This window comes from Phodopus roborovskii, unplaced genomic scaffold (assembly GCF_943737965.1).
Source record: "Phodopus roborovskii unplaced genomic scaffold, PHOROB, whole genome shotgun sequence".
NCBI classification, from domain to species: domain Eukaryota; kingdom Metazoa; phylum Chordata; class Mammalia; order Rodentia; family Cricetidae; genus Phodopus; species Phodopus roborovskii.
In genome coordinates this window covers 32,036,938-32,057,309 of record NW_026126480.1, presented here as the reverse complement: position 1 = coordinate 32,057,309, position 20,372 = coordinate 32,036,938, and the positions used below count along the sequence as shown (strand labels likewise).

The 20,372-nt window shown below is 44.1% G+C and overlaps 1 protein-coding gene across 7 annotated transcripts in view; it reads left to right on the top strand.

Moving 5' to 3' along the window:
- Arhgap17 (Rho GTPase activating protein 17) overlaps nucleotides 1-20,372 on the top strand; it is an 80,391-nt gene that overhangs the window by 41,503 nt on the left and 18,516 nt on the right. For all 7 annotated transcript variants that reach the window (XR_007835023.1, XR_007835022.1, XM_051192888.1 and 4 more), the window contains exons 4-13: nucleotides 258-331; nucleotides 1,987-2,098; nucleotides 2,323-2,399; nucleotides 4,607-4,718; nucleotides 8,167-8,235; nucleotides 8,392-8,473; nucleotides 13,635-13,762; nucleotides 15,131-15,242; nucleotides 16,870-16,951; nucleotides 19,163-19,243. Coding sequence is in view for 5 of the 7 variants with exons in the window: in XM_051192888.1 (XP_051048845.1) it covers nucleotides 258-331; nucleotides 1,987-2,098; nucleotides 2,323-2,399; nucleotides 4,607-4,718; nucleotides 8,167-8,235; nucleotides 8,392-8,473; nucleotides 13,635-13,762; nucleotides 15,131-15,242; nucleotides 16,870-16,951; nucleotides 19,163-19,243 (929 nt within the window). In the remaining 2 variants the exon portion in view is untranslated. The remainder of the gene's footprint in view (nucleotides 1-257; nucleotides 332-1,986; nucleotides 2,099-2,322; nucleotides 2,400-4,606; nucleotides 4,719-8,166; nucleotides 8,236-8,391; nucleotides 8,474-13,634; nucleotides 13,763-15,130; nucleotides 15,243-16,869; nucleotides 16,952-19,162; nucleotides 19,244-20,372) is intronic.

Below are 20,372 nucleotides of genomic sequence, written 5' to 3'. Positions count from 1 at the left end.
GTAGCAGCTGCTTAGCCCCTGGTGAGCATACCCTATGCGCTGGACATGCCCAGTGTGGGAGGCACACTCCATGTGCTGAACACTCCCTATGTGCCAGGCACCTAAGTTAATTTAGTTCAAGGACAGTGCAGGCTGATCCACAGGGACAGCTCTCACAAGTTGCGTGGAGGGCAGGGGTAGCCTGAGTGACCTGAAGCAGACTAGTGAGACTGGCCATGGAACAGCAGATAAAAACCCACCTTGTCTTTGCCTTCCAGAAAAAGCTTCCTCTGACAGCACTTGCCCAGAACATGCAGGAGGCATCAACCCAGCTAGAAGAGTCTCTCCTGGGGTAAGAGTGGTGCTTCTGGAGAGTCCTTGGCCCGGAGCCTGGGGGAGGTGGGCAGCTGTTGTGTCTGGAAGCCCCGTAGGAATTGTGAACACAATAGAGGGGGCTCTTCCATCAGGGGAGCAGCTTAGACCTTGCGGAGAGACCCCAGGCCTGGGTGCTGAGGATGTCTTTCTCTACTAGGAGCTTGGGTAGAATTGGGTAGAAAAGGAACCATGCACAAACGGTCAGGGTGTATTCCCCCATGCTTGCACATGAATTTGTGCACTTGCGCTTGCCAGTGTAGATGCAGTTAGCACTGGCAAGTCCTTCTCAGTCCTTCAGACTTTTAAGTATGACCATGACAAAAGGTGGTAGTGTGAAAAGAATGCATTTCCTGAATTATGTGGTTTATGTGGTGGTTGTTTTAGCTTCAAACTATTATGCCTACTTTGTTTTCTTTTTAAATATATTTTTAATTGACACATGTAATTGTATACTTATGGGTCGGTGATGGAATGATGGATAATGATTTTATCTGGGTAATTAGAATGCTTATCGTCACCACGCACATGCATGCTTATGAGTATTTAGAACAGTTTAAGTCTTCAAGTCTTTTGAAATTAAAACCTGTACATATTTCCAACTTTGCTTCCTTGTACTAATGTCATTTTCCTCACAGCAGTGATGCTGTGTACAAGCCCAGTGTTGAATTCTCTCCAGACATTAGTTCATTTAGCCTTTAAAACAGCCTAGGAGGTAGACAGTACTAATGCTTCCATTTTACAGATGAGGGATGCTGGCAAAAGAAAGGGTAGGGAGACTGCCTGAAACCGCACAGCTGCAGAGTACAAAGCCTATATTCAAACTCTTCGGCTTGGCTGTGATACCACGGGCACCTCTCACCACACCACACCCTTTGTGTTGCCAAAAGAACTCCACAGAGAGATGTAGGGGCATGGTGCAGAAGAAGGGCCAGAGGGAAGACCGAGCCAGTGGAATTACACACTTGTACATGTATCTGGGGTTACCTCAGCTGTGTATGTAAGGCAAACAAAAAGGAAGTATGATGTTGGAGTAGCACCATGTTCTTGGCCCCTGTTAGTCAGACACTTCATCTGCAGCTGAGAACCTTGTTTTTGTGTGCTGTTGGGGAGAAACCCACATCTATACTTGCTAAGCTGGAGACCCACTTTTGGTGTTAATGCTAGAGGAAGCATTGCTAAGGTTAGACTCAATAGCAGACACAGAACCACAGTGAGTGACCTTCTGCACATGTTAAAATTTTTTTTCAGGGTATTTTGAGGACATTTCACCTGAGTTGAGAACCTAATTCTTCTTTGAATTGTGACCTCACCCTTCACACTTAATCTCCCTGTGCATTAAGTACATGGCAGAGATAGTCCTTCCCTCCCTTCAGCCTCCAGTTTGAGGTTGGAACCTAGGGCCCCGAATACTCTACACAAGAACTGCATCAGTGAGCCATCCTTCAGTCCCAGTTCATTTCATTTTAAAGCACAAATCTGGACTTGTATTTTATGTGGTAATCCACATGCATACATCCTGCAAGCTTTACTAGGTAGTGCTCTGCTGTGTTCCTGTCACAGAGCAGAGTACAGCCACATGACAGCTTGTACCTGGTTTAATGAGCATGGTTGTTTGGTATCTTGTCCCTAAAGGAAGATGCTGGAGACCTGTGGGGATGCTGAGAATCAACTGGCTCTTGAGCTCTCACAGCATGAAGCCTTTGTCGAGAAGGAGATAGTGGACCCTCTCTATGGCATAGCAGAGGTGGGTTCTTGTGCTGCCCATCCTGGCAGGGATCAGGTAGTAAATGGTTAGTGTGGGCCTAAAATTAAAATCATCAGCGGTGTTAATGTAGAACTCTTTGGGGAAAGTAAGAGGAGTTTGTGTCTTAAAAACAAAAACAAAAACCCTTTGTTAAGAGGTTATTGCTCTTTGAAGAATTGAGTTAATATCCCAGGTGTATCTGTGTGGTCTGTTCTTCCTTCCAGGTGGAGATTCCCAACATCCAAAAACAAAGGAAACAGCTTGCTAGACTGGTGTTGGACTGGGATTCTGTCAGAGCAAGGTAAGGTGATGCTGTGAGATTAGTGATGAATGCAGCAGAGTTCTGTCCTGTGATCAGCAGTCAAGCCTGTCAGAGTCAGACAGACACCTCAGTCACTGGCCAGGTCACAGCCTGTGCATGTCTTCTTTAAGCCTCTTCCAAGCATGGCAGTGGAGATGCTGTTTGAGCATCCTTGGCTAAATGTATTAATAGGAAGAGGGTTGAGGGCTGACACTTCAGAACACAGCTCCCAAGACATTGGAGTTGAGGGATAATAAGTCTGTGATCCTGACAGCTTATGAGAACTTCCTAGGGTCTGAAACCTTCATGATCAAGAAGGGGAGGACTCACAGAATGCTTTGAGTTCCTTGTGGCTGAACACATGCTGTCTGTATGATTTACTCTGTGCCCTGGAGATAGCAGGTGGCAGAACTAATACTCTGAAGGACAGTTCTACTTTGTCCTTGTCATGTATACATGTGTGTCTGGAACCCTGCATGACAGAGAACAGGGAACATGCCCCTCCCCCCCCAATACATTTTTGCTCAGGAGAAAGAATGTCTGCTACTTAATTGAGGTTGTATATGCCCTTCACTGTGCTTGGCTAAGCAAAATATAGAGGTTTATCTTGTCAGGGCATCAACATCTCAAGTACATGTGCCGTAGGATATCCAACACTGATTCTTATGTCCATAGTCATACTCACTTAGTTAACTGAAGTGGGTATTAGAGAAACTGCAGTGGATGAGTATTCCTTGTTTGCTTTTACTTGTTCCTGTGGCTCTGCTCTCCCTGAAGGAAAGTGGGATCTAATGCAGCGAGCATCTTGGTATGTACTCTGCAAGCACTTGTGCCTGTCCCCTCCTGTTTGTTTTGTTTTTGATGTTTTGTTTTCGAGACAGTCTCAGGTGTAGCTTTAGCTTCCCTGGAGGCTTGCCTTTGCTTCCTGAGTGCTGGGATTAAAGGTGTGTGCTGCTATGCCCAACTTCAAGTCCCTCCCTTTACTTCTGCAAGGTAGACAGTGTTCATTCATCAGCTTCACATAACAGATGAGACAACCCAGGCAGAGATTAGACTCCAAGTCACACAGCTGCATAAGCTGGAACTGCTCTTCAAACAACAAGTCGAACTCCAAATTCTGTGCTTTTTCTCAAACTCAGCACTGGCTGTTTTGCTTCTGTAGGCATGGGAAGCTTTCTGTGTTTCATACTGGGGGTAGGTACAATGTGGCATTTGTAGGGCAAGGCATCAGACAGAGAAGCTTAGTAAGTTGCTAGTGTGGGTTTTCTTTTTGGGTGATGGGGGATTTGAGACAGGGTTACTCTGGCTTTGGAAGCTGTCCTGGCACTCACCCTTTAGACCAGACTGGCCTCAAACTCACAGAAGTCTGCCTGCTTCTGCCTGGCAAGTGATGAGATTAAAGGCGGGCGCCAGCACCACTGGGCCCTAGTGTGGGTTTTCATGCCATGTGTGCATCAATATTTAAATTTTCAATGAGACCAGACATACCTATATTCAGAGGGTCAAAGCATATTTGAAAACCAGAAATAGGGCTAGAGAGATGGCTTAAAGGTTAATAGTCTTGGCTGCTCTTCCAGAGGTTCTGAGTTCAGTCCCCAGCAACCACATGGTGGCTCCCAACCATCTAGAATGGTATCTGGTGCCCTCTTCTGACATGCAGACAAACATATAGACAGAACACTGTATACATAATAAATAGATAAAATCTTAAGAAAGAAAGGAAAGCAGAAATAATGTTACAGATTTATTAGTCACCTCTACCCCTCTGCTATTACTATGTGTATATGAAATGCTGTAGGGTTGAATTTCCAGCCTTCACTGCTAAAAAGCAATCACAGGTCTCAAATGGTAGGAAGGTACATCATAAGGAATCATCAGGAGCAGGGACTTGTTCTCAGGACATAGGGAACATTTTAGATAAACCAGGAGAAGGCAAGGGCTCAATGATGGGACCCTGCAGATTATGTTCCAGCAGTGGTGTTGTGACACAGAATATGCTTGTAACCCCCCCCCCCCCCAGCACTACAGGAGTTCTTCTTGTGGGGAAGCAAGTACCTGTTCTGTTCCGGAGACAGGTATAAGAAAGAAAAAAGCCTCCTGCCAGCTTCCATCCCAGGGAAGTCAGGCATGGGTAAGGGTCTCTCTCCAGGTCCTGACTCCTGGTTGAATTTGCACAGTTCCTTTTCAGTCTGGCTCTTGTTTTGCAGGTGGAACCAAGCACACAAGTCTTCAGGAACAAACTTTCAGGGGCTTCCATCCAAGATAGACACCCTAAAGGAAGAGATGGATGAAGCTGGAAATAAAGTCGAACAGTGCAAGGTATGGGAATTCCCTTGTCGGGGTAGACCTTCAGCTACATATTGTTTTCTGTAAATAATGGGCAAAAATGTTTAAATTCTTCAGTGTTTTACCTAGTTCATATGGAATACTATGAATGATATTGAAGAGTAGTTTTTATTTTGTTATTATTTTCATTTATTCTTGTCTCATACATTATCCCAACCACAGTTTAGTTTTTTAAATTTTCTAATACTGTGCATTATTTTATAACAAAAATACACTTTTGAAAATGCAGGTGGGTCTGGGGAGATATTCAGTGGTGAGAATGCACACTGCTCTTGCAGAGGACCTGAATTCAGTTCCTAGGACCCACCTGGGTGATTTACAACCGCCTGCCACCCCCTTTAGGGAATCCAGCACACTCTTCTGGCCTCTGCAGGCCCCTCACTCAAATGTTCATACCCATACACAGCACATTCACATATATAATCTAAGTATAACTAAAATAAATCTTTAAGATGCAAGTAAGGAAAACTTGACTGGGCTTATTTAAAATAGTCAGTTGAGAGAAGGAAACAAATAAATATACAGAGTTAAAATGGCAGATGATGGTATGAAGATAGCAGTATAATAGTATACGTTTTCTCACACAAATATGACATCTGTTATGGTAAATTGCTCATATTTACTTTAGTAAAGGAAGGATTTTGTTGTTGTTTGTTTGTTTGTTTTGAGACAGGATCTCCCTAAGTAGCCCTGGCTGTTCTAGAACTCACTATGTAGATCAGGCTGGCTTCAACTCACAGAGATGCCCGCCTGCCTCTTATTCCCAATGCTAGGATTAAAGGCATGGACCACCATTCCAGGTGGAAAGGATTTTTTTTTTTTTTTAATGTTTTCTACAATTGGTTTATAATTTGGGAGAATAATAATTTTCTCTATCAAAAATTTTAATTTCAAAAATACTTTTAAACATTCCATACTGATTAGATTATTAAGTGATATTTTTCTCCTCAGATCTGTGTAAATAGACACTTATTCAAATGCTTATAGAGGCAATAAAGAAATTAGTCTTTGGTGACTCCTGGGATCTTTATTTTCTTTGTTTCCTGCTGTTGCTCATTGTTTTCTAAAAATGATCATTTCCCCCTAGAATGTGTTGGGACTCTTAATTATATTTTGGTCTGTTCAGGCCCTTCCTTAAGATAGGAATTATTCCTGGGTAGTGGTGTTAGAGTTTAATACCAGCACTTGGGAGACAGAGGCAGTTGGATCTCTGTGAGTTCAAGGCCAGCCTGGTTTACACAATGAATTCCAGGACAGCAAGACTGTTGCACAGAGAAACCCTGTCTCATAAACATACAAAAAGAAAAGAAAAAAATAGCAGATATTGACTGCTATTTACTAGAACTACTAAATACTGAATGTGGTAAGTGAAAATGAAGCATACCTCATAGAGTTGCACCATAGTTTATAAAGGATCATATTTAGCTTAGTAGGTAGAACTGCTGGCCTGACATGCCCAGAGCTCTGGGTTCAGTTCCAGAACCACAAACTGGGAGTAGTAATCCTAATACTTGAGAGGATCAGATATTCAAGGTCATTCTTGGCTATAAGCTTGAGACCAGCATAGGCTACACAAGACTCTAACTCAGAGAATGAAACAAAAAAAAAGAATATGAAAAAAAAATATTCAAGTGACACTGCTAACAGTGCACTAGCTTAACCAGTGGAGGAAAACATTGTCTCTGGGGTCCTGGGAACTGGGAGTGAGTGTTTCATAGGCATTATTCTTTCCTAGACTCAGCATAGTCCACAGACTCTCCATGTGCTAATGACAGAACTTACTGTAATCATCCCCTTTGTTGGGATATAATTCTTTAGAAATACTGTTCTTAAACAAGCTGGGTATGGTGGCACATGCCTTTAATTCTAGCACTCTGGAAGCAGAGGCAGAGGAAGGTAGGTCTCTGAGTTTAAGGCCAGCCTGGTCTATATAGTGAGTTCCAGGACAGCTAAGCTACATAGTGAGACCTTGTTTCAAAAAAGAAAAGTTATACATGTATATAAAAGATATACATACATGTCGTTATGCATGATGGATATATTGTTCTTCCTTAACTTACTAGGCTCCATGCTTAACAATTTTCTGACCCTTGAGCTTACACGACTGCTACATTCCAGCATGTTGGGCAGCAGAAGTTGTCCCCAGCTTTAGTTTGTGTTTAGTATTTAACTGTTTTGTTCATTATTTTCTTTCCTCCTCTTTCTGTTTAGGATCAGGGTGAGGTCTCAGGAAATCAACTTTCTTATTTATTCTGAAGGCATATTTGTTTCTCTTTATGTGCATTTCCAAATAAGAAAGTACTCATCTTACTTTGTGTACCTTAATGGGAAAAATAGAAGATAGTACATTAAAAAGCTCACTCAAACTATATGTATAGTTTTTCTAATATATGTTTCCAATATATATATAAAATGTCTATAGTTACAAATTTAGAAACATTGGAAATGTATATTCAAATGCTAAATCTGTCCTTTAAATTTCTGTCCTGATGGTACAAGCCTGTAATCCCAGCCACTTGAGAGGCTAAGACAAGTTCTGGGCCAGCCTGAGCTACAAAAAGTACTCAGGGCCAGCTAGGACTTTTGTGACACTCTGCCTCAAAATAAAAAAGTAGATATCAGGCTTAGTGATAGAGAGCTTACCTAGACTGTACAAGGCCTGAGATTCAATTCAGTGCTGCAGGATAACAAGAATAACATCTATTTTTACATAAGTGTTTTATATTAGTTCACAAATTTAAAAGTGTCACCACAGAATGAAGTCTTTCTTCATTTCTCTTTGCCCAGCCCCAGCATCTACTGCCAACAACAGAAAACTGTTTGTAGTAGCTTGGGTTTTGTTTTGTTTTTTTGTTTGTTTGTTTGTTTGTTTGTTTGTTTTTTATTTTTTTGTTTTCCATACACATTTTTATATTTATATGACAGTAGAAGTGTAACCTTTTCCCTCCTTTTTGTTACCCAGAGCCCCAATGGTAATAAATGCCAAATCATGCTCAGTGCTTTGGCTTTCTAAAAGGTGTACCAGCATGTATCTTGGTAACTTACTTTCTTTTCCTATTAGAGTGATAAAATCCTCTGGCAAAAGCAGCTGAAGGGAAAAAGGGCTTATTGTGGCTCACGCTTCAAGGTCAAGTCTCTCGTGGCATCAAGTGTCACTGATCCCTTCATAGCCACAGTTAGGAAGCAGGGAAATGATGAATGTATGCCTCTGCCTACCTAAGTGGTTTTTTTTATACAGTCTAGGACCCAACCTCCAAACATGGTGCCACCCACTTTTAGGGTAGGTCTTCCCACCTCAACCTGATTAACATAGTCCTTCAGGGGTGGGTGTTTACATCCCTTTGTTCAATCTAAGAAATCCCAGACGTTGTTGTCAGGTGCTAGTTTCTTTACTAATGTTAGTGACACTTCTTCTACCCAGGATCAACTTGCAGCAGATATGTACAATTTCATGGCCAGAGAAGGAGAATACGGCAAATTCTTTGTGATGGTAAGTACCTTCCCTTGACTGAATGCTAACAAGGTAGAAAAATTCAATCATTTAAGCTTTTTGGAAAGAGTTCATTTTCAGTTTTGCTCAACCATTGTGTCTGTGTCCATCCAATGCTAACGTTACTTTTGTTTTTGAATGTGGGTCTGTTCTCAGTTATTAGAAGCCCAAGCAGATTACCATAGAAAAGCATTAGCAGTCTTAGAAAAGGCCCTTCCCGAAATGCGCGCCCATCAAGGTAATGTAACCTGCGTGTCCGCTGATGCCCTCTCGCTCTGCCCCCTCTCGCTCTACCTCTGTTCTTCTTTACCCTGCCTCTGCATGCCTTTCCTGGGGGTGAAGCCTCTGCCTAGCATTTCCCAGCATAATTTCATTCTTGCTGCATTCTCTAATTTCTTCCAAACCCAAATTAATACACTAACAGAGCATTACACCTCCAACACCTTCTATTGAAGACAAACAGCCTCTCTGCTTGATTCATGTTTGAAAACCTCTGCCATCTAGTTAGCCCTTTCCAGTCAGTGTTTTGCTCCATAGGGATTATCAAGGAAGAATTTGACAAGCCAGCCCTTGGTGCCACATCAGTTACTGTGATCAAATCACAAGGCCATGGCTGCCTCTTTCCTACCTTTCTTCCATCTCTCTCTCTTATCAGCTCTCATATTTTGTCTGCTTTGCTGAAGCACGTAGTCATTTTGTCCACCAGTGTTGAACTCTCCCCTGGTGTGTGATTTCAAGTTGGATGTGTAAAGCCTCCCCCCAGCTGCAGTTCTTGCTGTTGCTTCTCCCACGATTTACCATTAGGATGGTTGTCAACAGATTCAGGAAGAAATTATTCTGCCATCTTTGGGTTGTACTACATTTGTCCCTTTGTGTCCGTGAGGGGATTGGTTCTCCAGAGCAAAAGTCCCAGTCTCCAGACTTCCAAGTCCCTTTGTAAAGCAGCATAGTATTGGCAAACATCCTCCACACACACCCCATGTTTTTTAATCTCTAGATAACATACAATATCTAGTATAATAATGCAGTGCTACATAAAAATAGTTGTTCTCCTGCAGTGCTTGAGAAATAATGACAAGAAAATGAAGGTCTCTACATAGTCAGTACAGATCAGCCTTTTCCATTGTCTTTTTTCTTTCTTCCTTCCTTTCTTTTCTCTCTTTTTTCCTTCTAGTACTGGGATGGAACAAAAGGCCATGTATGTATGAGGCAAATGCTCTATGCCCACAACCTTTCCAAATACTTTTGGTCTGCAGTTGTTGATTCTGTTAACTGACAGTTATGGAGAGCTGAGTCTAGTTTTGTTTGGTGCATAGAGCTGACATTTTAACATACATCCCCTGTGGAGCCATTGAGCTTTAACTGCAAGGGCATCTAGACAGGTGCTTGAGTATAGCAAACATGTGATTGGGCAAGGGTAGGCAAATGTGTGGTGTTCACGAATATGTGAACAGCTGATCCCCCTAGAGAAGCCATGTCCTTGCCTTAGTTTCAGGAAGCCCTGTTGAGTTATTCTGTGGAGTTAGAGCTCCTCTAGCCTGACTGGGTGCATAGCGTCTTCAGCCATCCCAGTTTCAATTCCTGGCCGTCCTTTTCAGGGCCAGCTGTCCTTTTTCCCAAATCACCCAGTTCCCTAGTTCCTGAACAATGTACTGACTCCACAGCAAATGCTCATCTTTCCAAGGGACAGACTGTTGTTAAGTTCAGAGCACTGAGAACATGTTTGTGAGATGTCCACTGCAGGTTGGGCCCTGCATGGGACAAGATATAGATAATCATTTTAGCCTTTGAACGCTGAAAGCTTTGTTGAGAAGAGTTGAATATTAACATGAGCAAGAAGGTTGGATTTCTTGGCTATCCCCATTCAGTGTTCTTCCTCGGAGAAATATGCAGAAAGTCAGGAGAGCAGAGAAGAGCTCAGGATAGAAGGAAAGCTGGAGTGTGACGAGCACTACTATGAAGAGATGTGCTCTGCTTTTCTCAGGTCACTCCCTCACAGACTGCAGTCTGTGCCCCTCGCCTCCACCTGTCTTTATACCTACCTTTCTTATAGCTCAGTCTTTTCTTCAGTAGCCTTCTCTCAGAAAGACAGCATATCTAGAAAAAAAAAAAAAAAATGCAATGAGATCCCCCTGCCCCAGTGCCTGGAGGACTCCAATATCCACCTTGCCATCTACCCATAACCTTTTACAGTTTGGTTTCTGTGCCCACTCCACCATTAAAGGAAGTTACATTTCCCCAAGGAGCAGTGACCTTTTCCCCAGATCTTGGTGTTTGCCAGGTCAGGACTATCTGCAGACACCTTCCTGAATTCACTCTTCCTTCATGGTGAGGGTTCCATGTGCCTCTGATTCTGTTCCCACCCAGCAGCCAGCCTTTTCTGAGTCTGTCCTCATTCTTCTGTCCCTCTCTTCCTCCCTCCCTTATCCTTTTTCTCTAGAAATCCTTCATCTTGACAGCCCCGCCCCCTGCACTGTAAGAGTCAGGTAGTTCCCTTGATCTGGGCTTCCTTGCATTGGACACACCTTAGACAGTCCCCAGGACTTCTCACTCCAGCTGTCTTCCCCTTCTTGTCTTCCAGACTCTGAAACTGTGAGCCCGGGAGCCGTCACTCTGTCCCCTTGCATACCTATGACTGGGTTCTATCACGGTCCTTCTGTCCCACCAGCCCCTTGCACTCTCATTTCCTGTGTCTCAGCTGTGCCCAGCCGGCCCCTCATGCGTGCTTGTCTGCTTCTTGATGCCTTTCCGTCTCTGCCTCACTCACTTCCTCTGAGGAGCCTTCTCTGACCACTGCAGCCAGCACTGAGTACCTTGTCTCTGAATTGCTGTCACATTGATGGTCTATACCAGAAGTCGCAAACAGCCATAGCTCATTCAAATTTATGTTAAAAACTAGTTGCAACCATTGACACTTTTTAGCAGTCCCGACCTCTGGCTTCTCTTGAACATTTTAAAGGTCTCAGCACAGCATGCTTTCCCTTTTGGAAACCTCCAACCTGCTGTCAAGAGTGGCTGCAGTCATAGACTCCCCACCCTGGCCCACAGACCTGTTCTACCCAACAACTGTGGTTTGCGACCCTCGTCTATACCATTGATCTCCATGTCTTAGCAATATGTCCTGTTTGTTTAATGGCTGTTATATGTTTATGTGTATGTCTTATGTGTCCTTCACAGTCCATTTGCTCTTACTGTGAAAGTGGGATGAATTTTGTATGCCTGCTGCAGTACTTGACACACAGTAGGCCTGTTGTTCGAAGACCAGCTCTTGAACTGGAGCTTGCCTTTGGAATTGTGTCTAGGTCAGAAGTTGTCATTTGTTCCCTCTGCTGCTAACACTCCAAAGTGGGTGGTAAGCCATACTCTGCTCAATGTTTACTACAGCATTCCAAGAGAGGACTGGAGTATGGTCATCTTTCAGTGTAATTGGGGGGGGGGGGGGAGGTCTTAGTTCTTGTCTTCTCAAAGGAAAGTAGAGAGACACTCCAAAGAGAGATTGTAGTGGGCCCCAAAGACAGGAAGCAACACAGGGGGCCCCATGTCATTGGTTTTAAAGTTTTTATAAATGTTTATAAGGTAGATGGCATATTTATGGGGAAAGATTGGAAAGATTACCCTTTCTCATCCCAAATCATGGTGGATTGGATCTCCCTTTTAGAGCCCATTGTGTGATTCTCTGGACAAATTCACAGTGGGGCAGAGGTACATGTGTGTAGGAAAATGTCCCCCTCCTAGTGTTCTACATGCAGTAATGGCCCATGTGCAGCCTCAAGGACACTTCACTATAGGGCATCTGACTGACAGGAGACAGCCACCAGAATGCTGCTGCAGTTCTCTTGGCTACTGTACCTAATTCCCTCTGTGATTGTCCATGATTGAACTCATGACTGTCAGTTAAGACAGTTTGCTATTTTAAAAACAGACGTTTAGTGTGATGGCCAGGACCATGGTTTTACAGTAGACTACACAGACAGGAAACAGGACTTGGGCAGGGGGTTGGGCTCCTTCCACCCAGCTATGTCTGTCGTCTGTTTGACATCAGCATCTGGGGTTAGACTTGTTATAGAGGCAGTTACAGGTGTCATGCAAAACTCCCCGACTCTCATATATCCACTAAGAGAACGGACCATCATTGCTTTAGATAAAAGGGACAAAGCAGTCTATGTAAGATCTAGACTTGTAGAGAACTGTCACAGGCCCTCCAGAAACTTTTCCTATTAGAAAGTTCCCTGGGCTGGGGCTAAGACCTGGACAAAAGCAAGGAGCTAAGAGTAAACATATACCTTGGCGTGTGGTTTTATCCACTGCGTTCTGTCTACACCCATTTCTCTCATTTTTCCTCACTTCCTCTTGCTGTCATTTTAAACTTTTAATCATTTTTTAGCTCTGTGCATCTGTGACATTTTGTTTTTCTCCCTCTCTGTATGTAAGGGGCCACATGGAGCCCATGGGGGGAGGGTGTCCCTGAACAGCCCAGATCCCGCTGTCCTTAGCAGGAAGGCATCCATCAGAGGCTGGAAGGATGCACTCTCCCCCTTAGTTGCACGGGGTCGTGTGTTGGCTCCTTCTTTGTTTTCTATGTGCTTTCTAGGCAGCATTAGATCTCTGTCTGCTGTGCCCACAGGCAGCCAGGCCATCCAGGCACCTCGTACTCTAATTCAGCATGTCCATGTTCCCAATTCCTCTAGACTACTTCATTGTGCGCATTTCTGCTGAGCTGCCTCAGGTCTGTGATGTATGAAACAGGGCCTGTGACAAAAGTCATAAAACACTGATGCTGCCCTCAGCACAGCCTTCAGCCCAAGCTGCTTGGGAACTGCATACACCAAAGCTTTTCTCCTCAGAGAGTTTTAAACTGGATATAGATTGGTGGACAGTATTGCATGTCATAGTGTGTAACCTACTTTGAGTTCACCTTGACCCTTTTTGGTCTGTGACAAACATGGCACCTGTTTAGAATGCTGAGGATTGTGCTTTTATGAGATGGAGTTTCTTTCTTGTCCTCTAACCACAAGGCCAGCACTGATTTCCATAGCTAGAGTAAATTTATTTTTAGTAAAGACAGTATGTGTGCTAGGATGTAGCCTGCATTTTAATGCAAGGCCTCTGGCTCCACATATGTTACTGGTGTGTGGTGCTGGTTCAGAGCCACCCACCATCAGTATCTCCTTTAGTCAAGTCTTGCCATAGGCCATGCTAGGATCCTTTGTCCCCCAGTGGTTGTCCTGGCCTGATATATGATATGGTCTGTGCTCTTGTAATTGATAAATGACAGAAGCTTACCAAATATCTGGGTGTTTCTCCTCTATCCAAGCCCCAGCCACTAGTCTGCTACGGAAAGAAAATTCACAGGAATTCATGAGGTGGCCAACAGCCTTACAAACTATTTTCTGCTCTAGATAAGTGGGCAGAGAAGCCAGCCTTCGGTACCCCCCTGGAGGAACACCTGAAGAGGAGTGGGCGTGAGATTGCTCTCCCTATTGAGGCCTGTGTCATGTTGTTGCTGGAGACTGGCATGAAGGAGGAGGTGAGGGACACCCCAGTTCCCAACCTGCCAAATCATATGACCCTCTGTCCATATCACCCCCCCAACCCACCCTCACACACATACTTTTATTCTACAGCCACTGTGGACATGTAGACCATTGGTTTTCAAACCTTTGTCCCCATGATCCACATTTTTCCAATGAGTCCATGGATCTTTATTTAGTAAAAAGGTGGGGCCTCCAGAACAATGTGCACTTGCTCTGCTTGCAGTGCATGCTGGCCTTTCACCATCTTGTCTCTTTCCATCCATTTATGATTTGGGATAATGCTCTGGTGGCTGAGAGCGTCCATGAGCTCTTGTTTATGACAGTTGCATTTGTGTGTATTGTGCAGTGGTTTTAAAGGGTAAATTTATATATTGTATTTTATATGATCCATACCAAAAATATCTGCATGAACCAAGCAGGACAGCTCTTATTTCTCCTCTTACATAGAGGTAAGTATACAAGGAGTTCGTGCCAGGGCAGAGCTACATTCAAAATGCATGATTCTTTGTCCTTTAAAGAATATTTTGTTAGCCAGATGGTATGGCACATGCCTTTAATCCCAGCATAATCCCAGCAGAGGCGTTTGAAGCCAGCGTGGTCTTCCAGACAGCCAGAGGTACATAGAGAAACCCTGTCTTGAAACAAAAAGAATCTTTTGTTGATGTCTCACATGCATACAGAAGAAGGCTCTGTAGGTGAACAACACAGTGAGTTTTCACAGATAAAACTTTGGCATCTAATCCAGCCCAAATCAAAAGCATCCTGGAAGCTCTCATGGTTCCTGGTACCTAACCTCAACTTTTAAAAGCCTCTGTCCATGCTTCTCAATTGGGCCTGCTTTTGCTTGCCAGGAGAGCAGCAATACTTGGTTGTCGTCAACACCCACCACCACCTGATGCTCATTCCCATTGAAGAGTCACTGGGTGTATAAAATGTTGAAAAGCCTGCTAACTTACTAATTAAGCCCAAGTCTTCTAAATCCTGGTCCACTGTCCTTTATAAAACCTGCCTCTCTTGGTTGAGTCTCTGTGTGTTAAAAATCACATTTAAGTCAGAGAAAATGGCGTGCAGTCTGGTCTGTTTTAACTGAGATGTCTTCTTTTTTTTTTTTTTTTTTTTTTTTTTAATATATAAGATAATGTAGAAGTCATTAGTCAGTACTGTGAAATAAAAGGGCTTTTCCATAGGTGAAGAACTCACATTAAGGTCTGTGTTCTGCCTGTCACCATGTGTTAGGCACACACAGCACTCTTTAGTCCTTGGAATGGTGGTGTAAGATGGGCAGTGTGGCTGCTCTCATAAACAACCCCAGGGTGAGACTCAGCTCTGACTTGATGCTACTGGCTTTCTATTGTCATTAGGGTCTTTTTCGGATTGGGGCTGGAGCCTCCAAATTAAAGAAGTTGAAAGCTGCTCTGGACTGCTCCACATCTCATCTGGATGAATTCTATTCAGACCCCCATGCTGTAGCAGGTGAGGTCCAAGGACTGTTGCAAGCCTAGCTGTCCTCAGTAGCCAGCAAGTCTTAGCTCAGATCACCAGCTGAAAGAGCGGTTGCCATTTGAGGGGTGAGTGGTCAAATGAGAGGCTCCCTGGTCAAATCTAACATGCACTGTATGTGTGCACACATGTACACCTTTCTTTTCTTCCTGGGTTCTCTTCCCTCGCGCTGTTATTAAGCAAAGATGAAGAAGATAGCTATGACAAACACAGCGCCCTGTTTGGAATGCCAGGGGTTGTCCTCCTTACTTGACCTCTACCCTCGAGGCCAGCACTGCTTTACATGGCTAGATAAATTTCTTTTCAGTGAATACTGTGCTCAGGTGTAGCCTGTGTTTATTTTGAAGATGTATTTCTTCCTTCCTGTCATACCCATGACCTGCATTTGCCTGGAGAAATTTTGTATGTTAATAGAATTACTTTAAAGCAAATTTTATTTTCCATTGCTCTCTTGGTGTGTGTGTTTTTTTTTTTTTTTTTTTTTTTTTTTTAAACAGACTTAATTCACTTTATTTTTCTTGTATAAAATCCCTTATGTGGTGGCAACAGCTGGAGCCTGGGTCCTCTGAACAGAGACTCTTCTGATATGGGCTTTCACAAGATGGTCAGTGAATTCCTGATAAGGAGACTTGGTGAACACAGTCTCTTTCCAGAGGTCAGGGGTCAGGTAGCTGTAGGTCTTAGAGATGGCATCAAACGTGGCCTTGGCAAAGTTGCCCAGGGTGGCAGTGCAGCCCCTGGCTGATGTGTAGCAGTCATCAATACCGGCCATCATCAGTAGCTTCTTGGGCACAGGAGCAGAGACGATGCCAGTGCCTCTGAGGGCAGGGATGACGCATCAACACAGAGCCACAGCGGCCTGTCACTTTGCATGGAACAGTGTGGGGCTTACCAATCTTGTTCCCCCAGTAGCCTCTCCTCACAGGGACAATGGAAAGCTTGGCCAAGATGATGGCCCCTCGGATAGCTGTGGCTACCTCCTTGGAGCATTTAACACCAAGACCAACATGACCATTGTAGTCCCCAATAGCAACAAAAGCCTTGAATCTGGTCCGCTGGCCAGCCCTTGTCTGTTTCTGTACTGGCATGATCTTTAGAACCTCATCCTTAAGAGATGCCCCCAAGAAAAAGTCAATAATCTCGGATTCCTTAATGGGCAGAGAGAAAAGGTAGATCTCCTCCAGGGACTTGATCTTCATGTCCTTAACCAGGCGGCCCAGCTTGGTGACAGGGACCCACTCCTTGTCTTCGGCTTTACTTCCACAAGCCCCACGGCCTCGACCACGACCGCGGCCCCTGAGACCACTGCCCAAGCCTCCGCGGAAGCCGCCGCAGCCTCCTAATCCTGGGCCCCGGGTCCTCTGGGCCCTCCCGCTGCACCGGCGTCATCCGCCATTTGGTGTTTTCCCGAAGTAGAAGAAGTCTCTTGGTGTATTTTTGCAAGAAACTGAATTTCTTTTACAAGGTTTCATTCTCTAAGCATTGCTGCCAAACTATGGTTTGTTCTATGCACTTGAAAGACTGCGTGAGATACTTTCATTTGCAGACCGATGCAGCTTTGTCCCCCTACTGCATACTCAGGATGTGTTCATGGTTTCAGGTGCTTTGAAGTCTTATTTGCGGGAATTGCCTGAGCCCTTGATGACTTTCGGTCTGTATGAAGAATGGACACAAGTTGCAAGGTAAGTGTTAAAGTGTTCAGAGCAGCGATGAAATACTGTGCCGCATCTGTGAGTCCTTGCACTCTCAGGAATTATGGGACACTGAAGTAGCATGCATAAGGATGTATCCCTGTTTTACCTGCGTCCAGAGTGAACAGACTCAGTATTGCTAGTAAAAAAGCTCACAGATTGTGCTTTTGTTTGAACTGGTGTGGCTTCACCCACATTAATGAATTGGCTGATCGCAAACCCCTTTATAGTGAAAACATTTCTGCAGTTGGGGGCATGCATTATAGGGTAACTGTCGGTGCTGTTGGCTGTTTGCAGGCTCAGCCAGTTCAGCAATAAAGTAGGAAGAGTCTTACTTGCAGGGTTGGGTTTTTCCCTAGTGTCCACTGTGTGCTAAGCTTTGTCCCACTCCCTCCTGCCATGCTTTGTTTGTTTGGGGGTTTTTGTTTGGTTGGTTGGTTGGTTGGTTGGAGTTTTTGTTTTGTTTTGTTTTGTTTTTTTGTTTTCCAAGACAAGGTTTCTCTATCTAACAGCCCTGACTCTCCTAGGATACTCTGTAGACAGACTGGCCTCAAACTCACAGAGATCCTCCTGCCTCCTGCGTGCTGGGATTAATAGTGTGCACCACCATCACCTGGCACTTTCTTTGTCTCCTGCCATTCTTAATAAGCATTGAGCATCCAGAATAGGCTTGTGTTCTTGTTATCTTCATTGTACAGATGTAGGAACTTGGGCTTAGGAAGGAGCTGGGCCAAGGAATTGTCAGAGCTGCCATCCACATGAAGACCTACCTGCCCCAAAGGCTCTGCCCATTCTTTGATCTTGTCCTCCACCCTCAGCTTCAACCTGCCTAGTAACAGGACAGTGTATTTCAAATGCTGTCAGCTTCTCCTTGGCCAGCTAGGTGATCTTGTTACCTTTCACTTCACTCTTAATTGCCTAATTCTTCAGTCCTGAGGAAGGAAGGAGTCTCACCTTCCCTCCTGCCCCTCCCCCTTGAGCTCACTCTGTCACCCTCCTCCCGAGCTGGCCACAATTAGCTAGAGACATTTGTGATCACTGTGTTGCTTCTCAGTGATCTACAGTCACTGTGGACCAAGAGACTTTCTCCCTGGTAGGTGGTGAGGTTTTAAGGTCAAGGACAAGTTTTCCTTGGACTGAGTTAACTGAATCAACAGTTGGCATCATCACCCTAACTCTTCTAGGTTCCTAGACTCTAAAATTTTTCCTTAAGGAGAAGGCATCTGTCTGCTGGCAGATAGATACGGTAGTTGAAGAATGTTTAAAAAAAAAAAAAAAGCCATCTTGTTGGTTTGATGGCTGGCCTCTGAAGTATAATCAGATGTCCCCCCTGTTCTCCAACTCTGCGGCATCCTGGACACCTGCTACACAAAGAGGACAGAATTGTTGCTCTTTGGGTTCTTCCCGTCTTGTGTTTGTGGAAGTTTGTATGTCAAAGCTGTGTAGAACCAGAGCTCTTGTAACTGGAATTGGTCCCAGACTGGAGCTTTGGAGCAGAGTTGACAGCAAGAGAGACCTGAGGTCTCCTGGGGGCTTGACAGTAGATCTATGATTAGGTTGCCTTTCTCTTAAGGAAAGCTAGGCTTCATAATGTTGCTAATTAATATATGCATTCCTAAACAGAATTTTCAGTGGTGACTGCTTGTGCCAAGCTTGGGGCATGGTGATTTCACAGGATTCTGCCTCAACATTCTTCCCCTGTCCTGTAAAGCTTGGTGAGATGAAGTACCTGCTTGAAGTCAGATAGTGCGGAACTGGGATTTGACTCCAGATCTGTTTATTTCCCAAATCAGTGCTCTCTTGCGTTAGCTTTCTCCTGTAAGAAATATGTGACATAATCTGCTTAAAGGAGGGAAAGTTTATTGTGGCTATTAGATTCAGAGGTTCATTTCCTGTGGCTTGAGGCTTGTGGCTATGCCATACATTATGGTGGTAGAAGCATGTTTGCCTCATGCTGGCAAGCAGAACACAGGTAGAAACTGGGTTCCTAACATTTCCCTCTAGGATCCAAGTCTTCCAACTGCACCCTTCTTCAGGAAGGTTTCAGCCATTTCCTGCTATTACCATAGACTGTCAATCAAGCCTTTAGTACAGGTGCCTCTGACAGACAGTTGCTATTTAGCGCAGGTGCTATAATATCACATTAATATGGGTATTAATAATGTGTGCTTTTGTAAGTTCTTGTATATGTTTCTTTCCTAGTGTGCAGGATCAAGACAAAAAACTTCAATATTTATGGACTACGTGTCAGAAGTTGCCACCACAAAATTTTGTTAACTTTAGGTATGTGTTTGTGTTTGCTTTTCTGTTGCTGTGATAAACATCATAATCAAAAGCTACTTGGGGAGGGAAAGGGTTTGTCTTTAAGGTTATGATCCATCATCGAGGGAAGGACTCAGGACAGGAACCTGGAGGCACAGACTGAAGGAAAGACTGTGGAAGACAGTGGTTCATGCTTACCCCAGCCTTAATGCTTAGCTATCACACAGCCTGGGTTAACTACCCAAGGATGGCACATCTACAGTAGGCTGGTCCCTCCGGCATCAGAATTAATCAAGAAAAAGCACTCTAGACGTGCCCACAGGCCAGTCTGATAGATGCTTTTCCTCAGTTGTTACCTCTTCCCGGGTGTGTAAACTTGACATCAAATTAGCCATCAGAGTGTATGTGATTGCTGAATAATGTGGAGCTGCTGGGATGGTGTGGGTGTGCATGCATTGCTGTGCACTAGTCTGTAGGTGATGTTGATGTGTAGATGGTCTGATCATTTAGGACACTGCAGCTGTTAGCAAAAACTGCTGTGAGAAGCTTCAGTGGCTGTCTGTATGTTGTGTTTGGAGTCTGAACTGTCCTTATGTAAATGCACAGTTAATCAGTAGTTAACTGTTCTATACTCTACCCTTTCATATAAAATAGTGCTCAAGTCACTGTGGAGATTGTATTTCATTACATTACTAAATAATCTCTCTAAGAAAACTTCCTATGGGACAACCTTCTGGGACTGCGGTTTTCCATTGAACTTCTATAACCTGGAAGATGTGTAGAGGAAAAGTAGCCCCAGGGAATTGTCAGTTAAAACCAAGCAAAGGGTCCGGGCTGCTGAGCCTGACAAGCTGAGTTGAGTTCCTAGGACCCACAAGAAAGAGAGGATTGGCTTCTGCAAGATGTGTCCATTTGTGTCCCCCTCTCTCCTCACTTGTCTTTCTCTCTAATACACACACAGGAATAAATGTAATTAAAATTTAAAAACAAACCTTTCTTAAGAGATTTGTTTACAATCCACTTTGCAGGTGATTTGTGTGAAATATTACCTGACTTAAGCTTGGTTTTGGTCTTTATCTCAGCTGCAGCCGATACTCCCTCTCCACATCTAAAGGATTGGCTTTGCCTTGTGAGCTGCTAGCATCTGTAA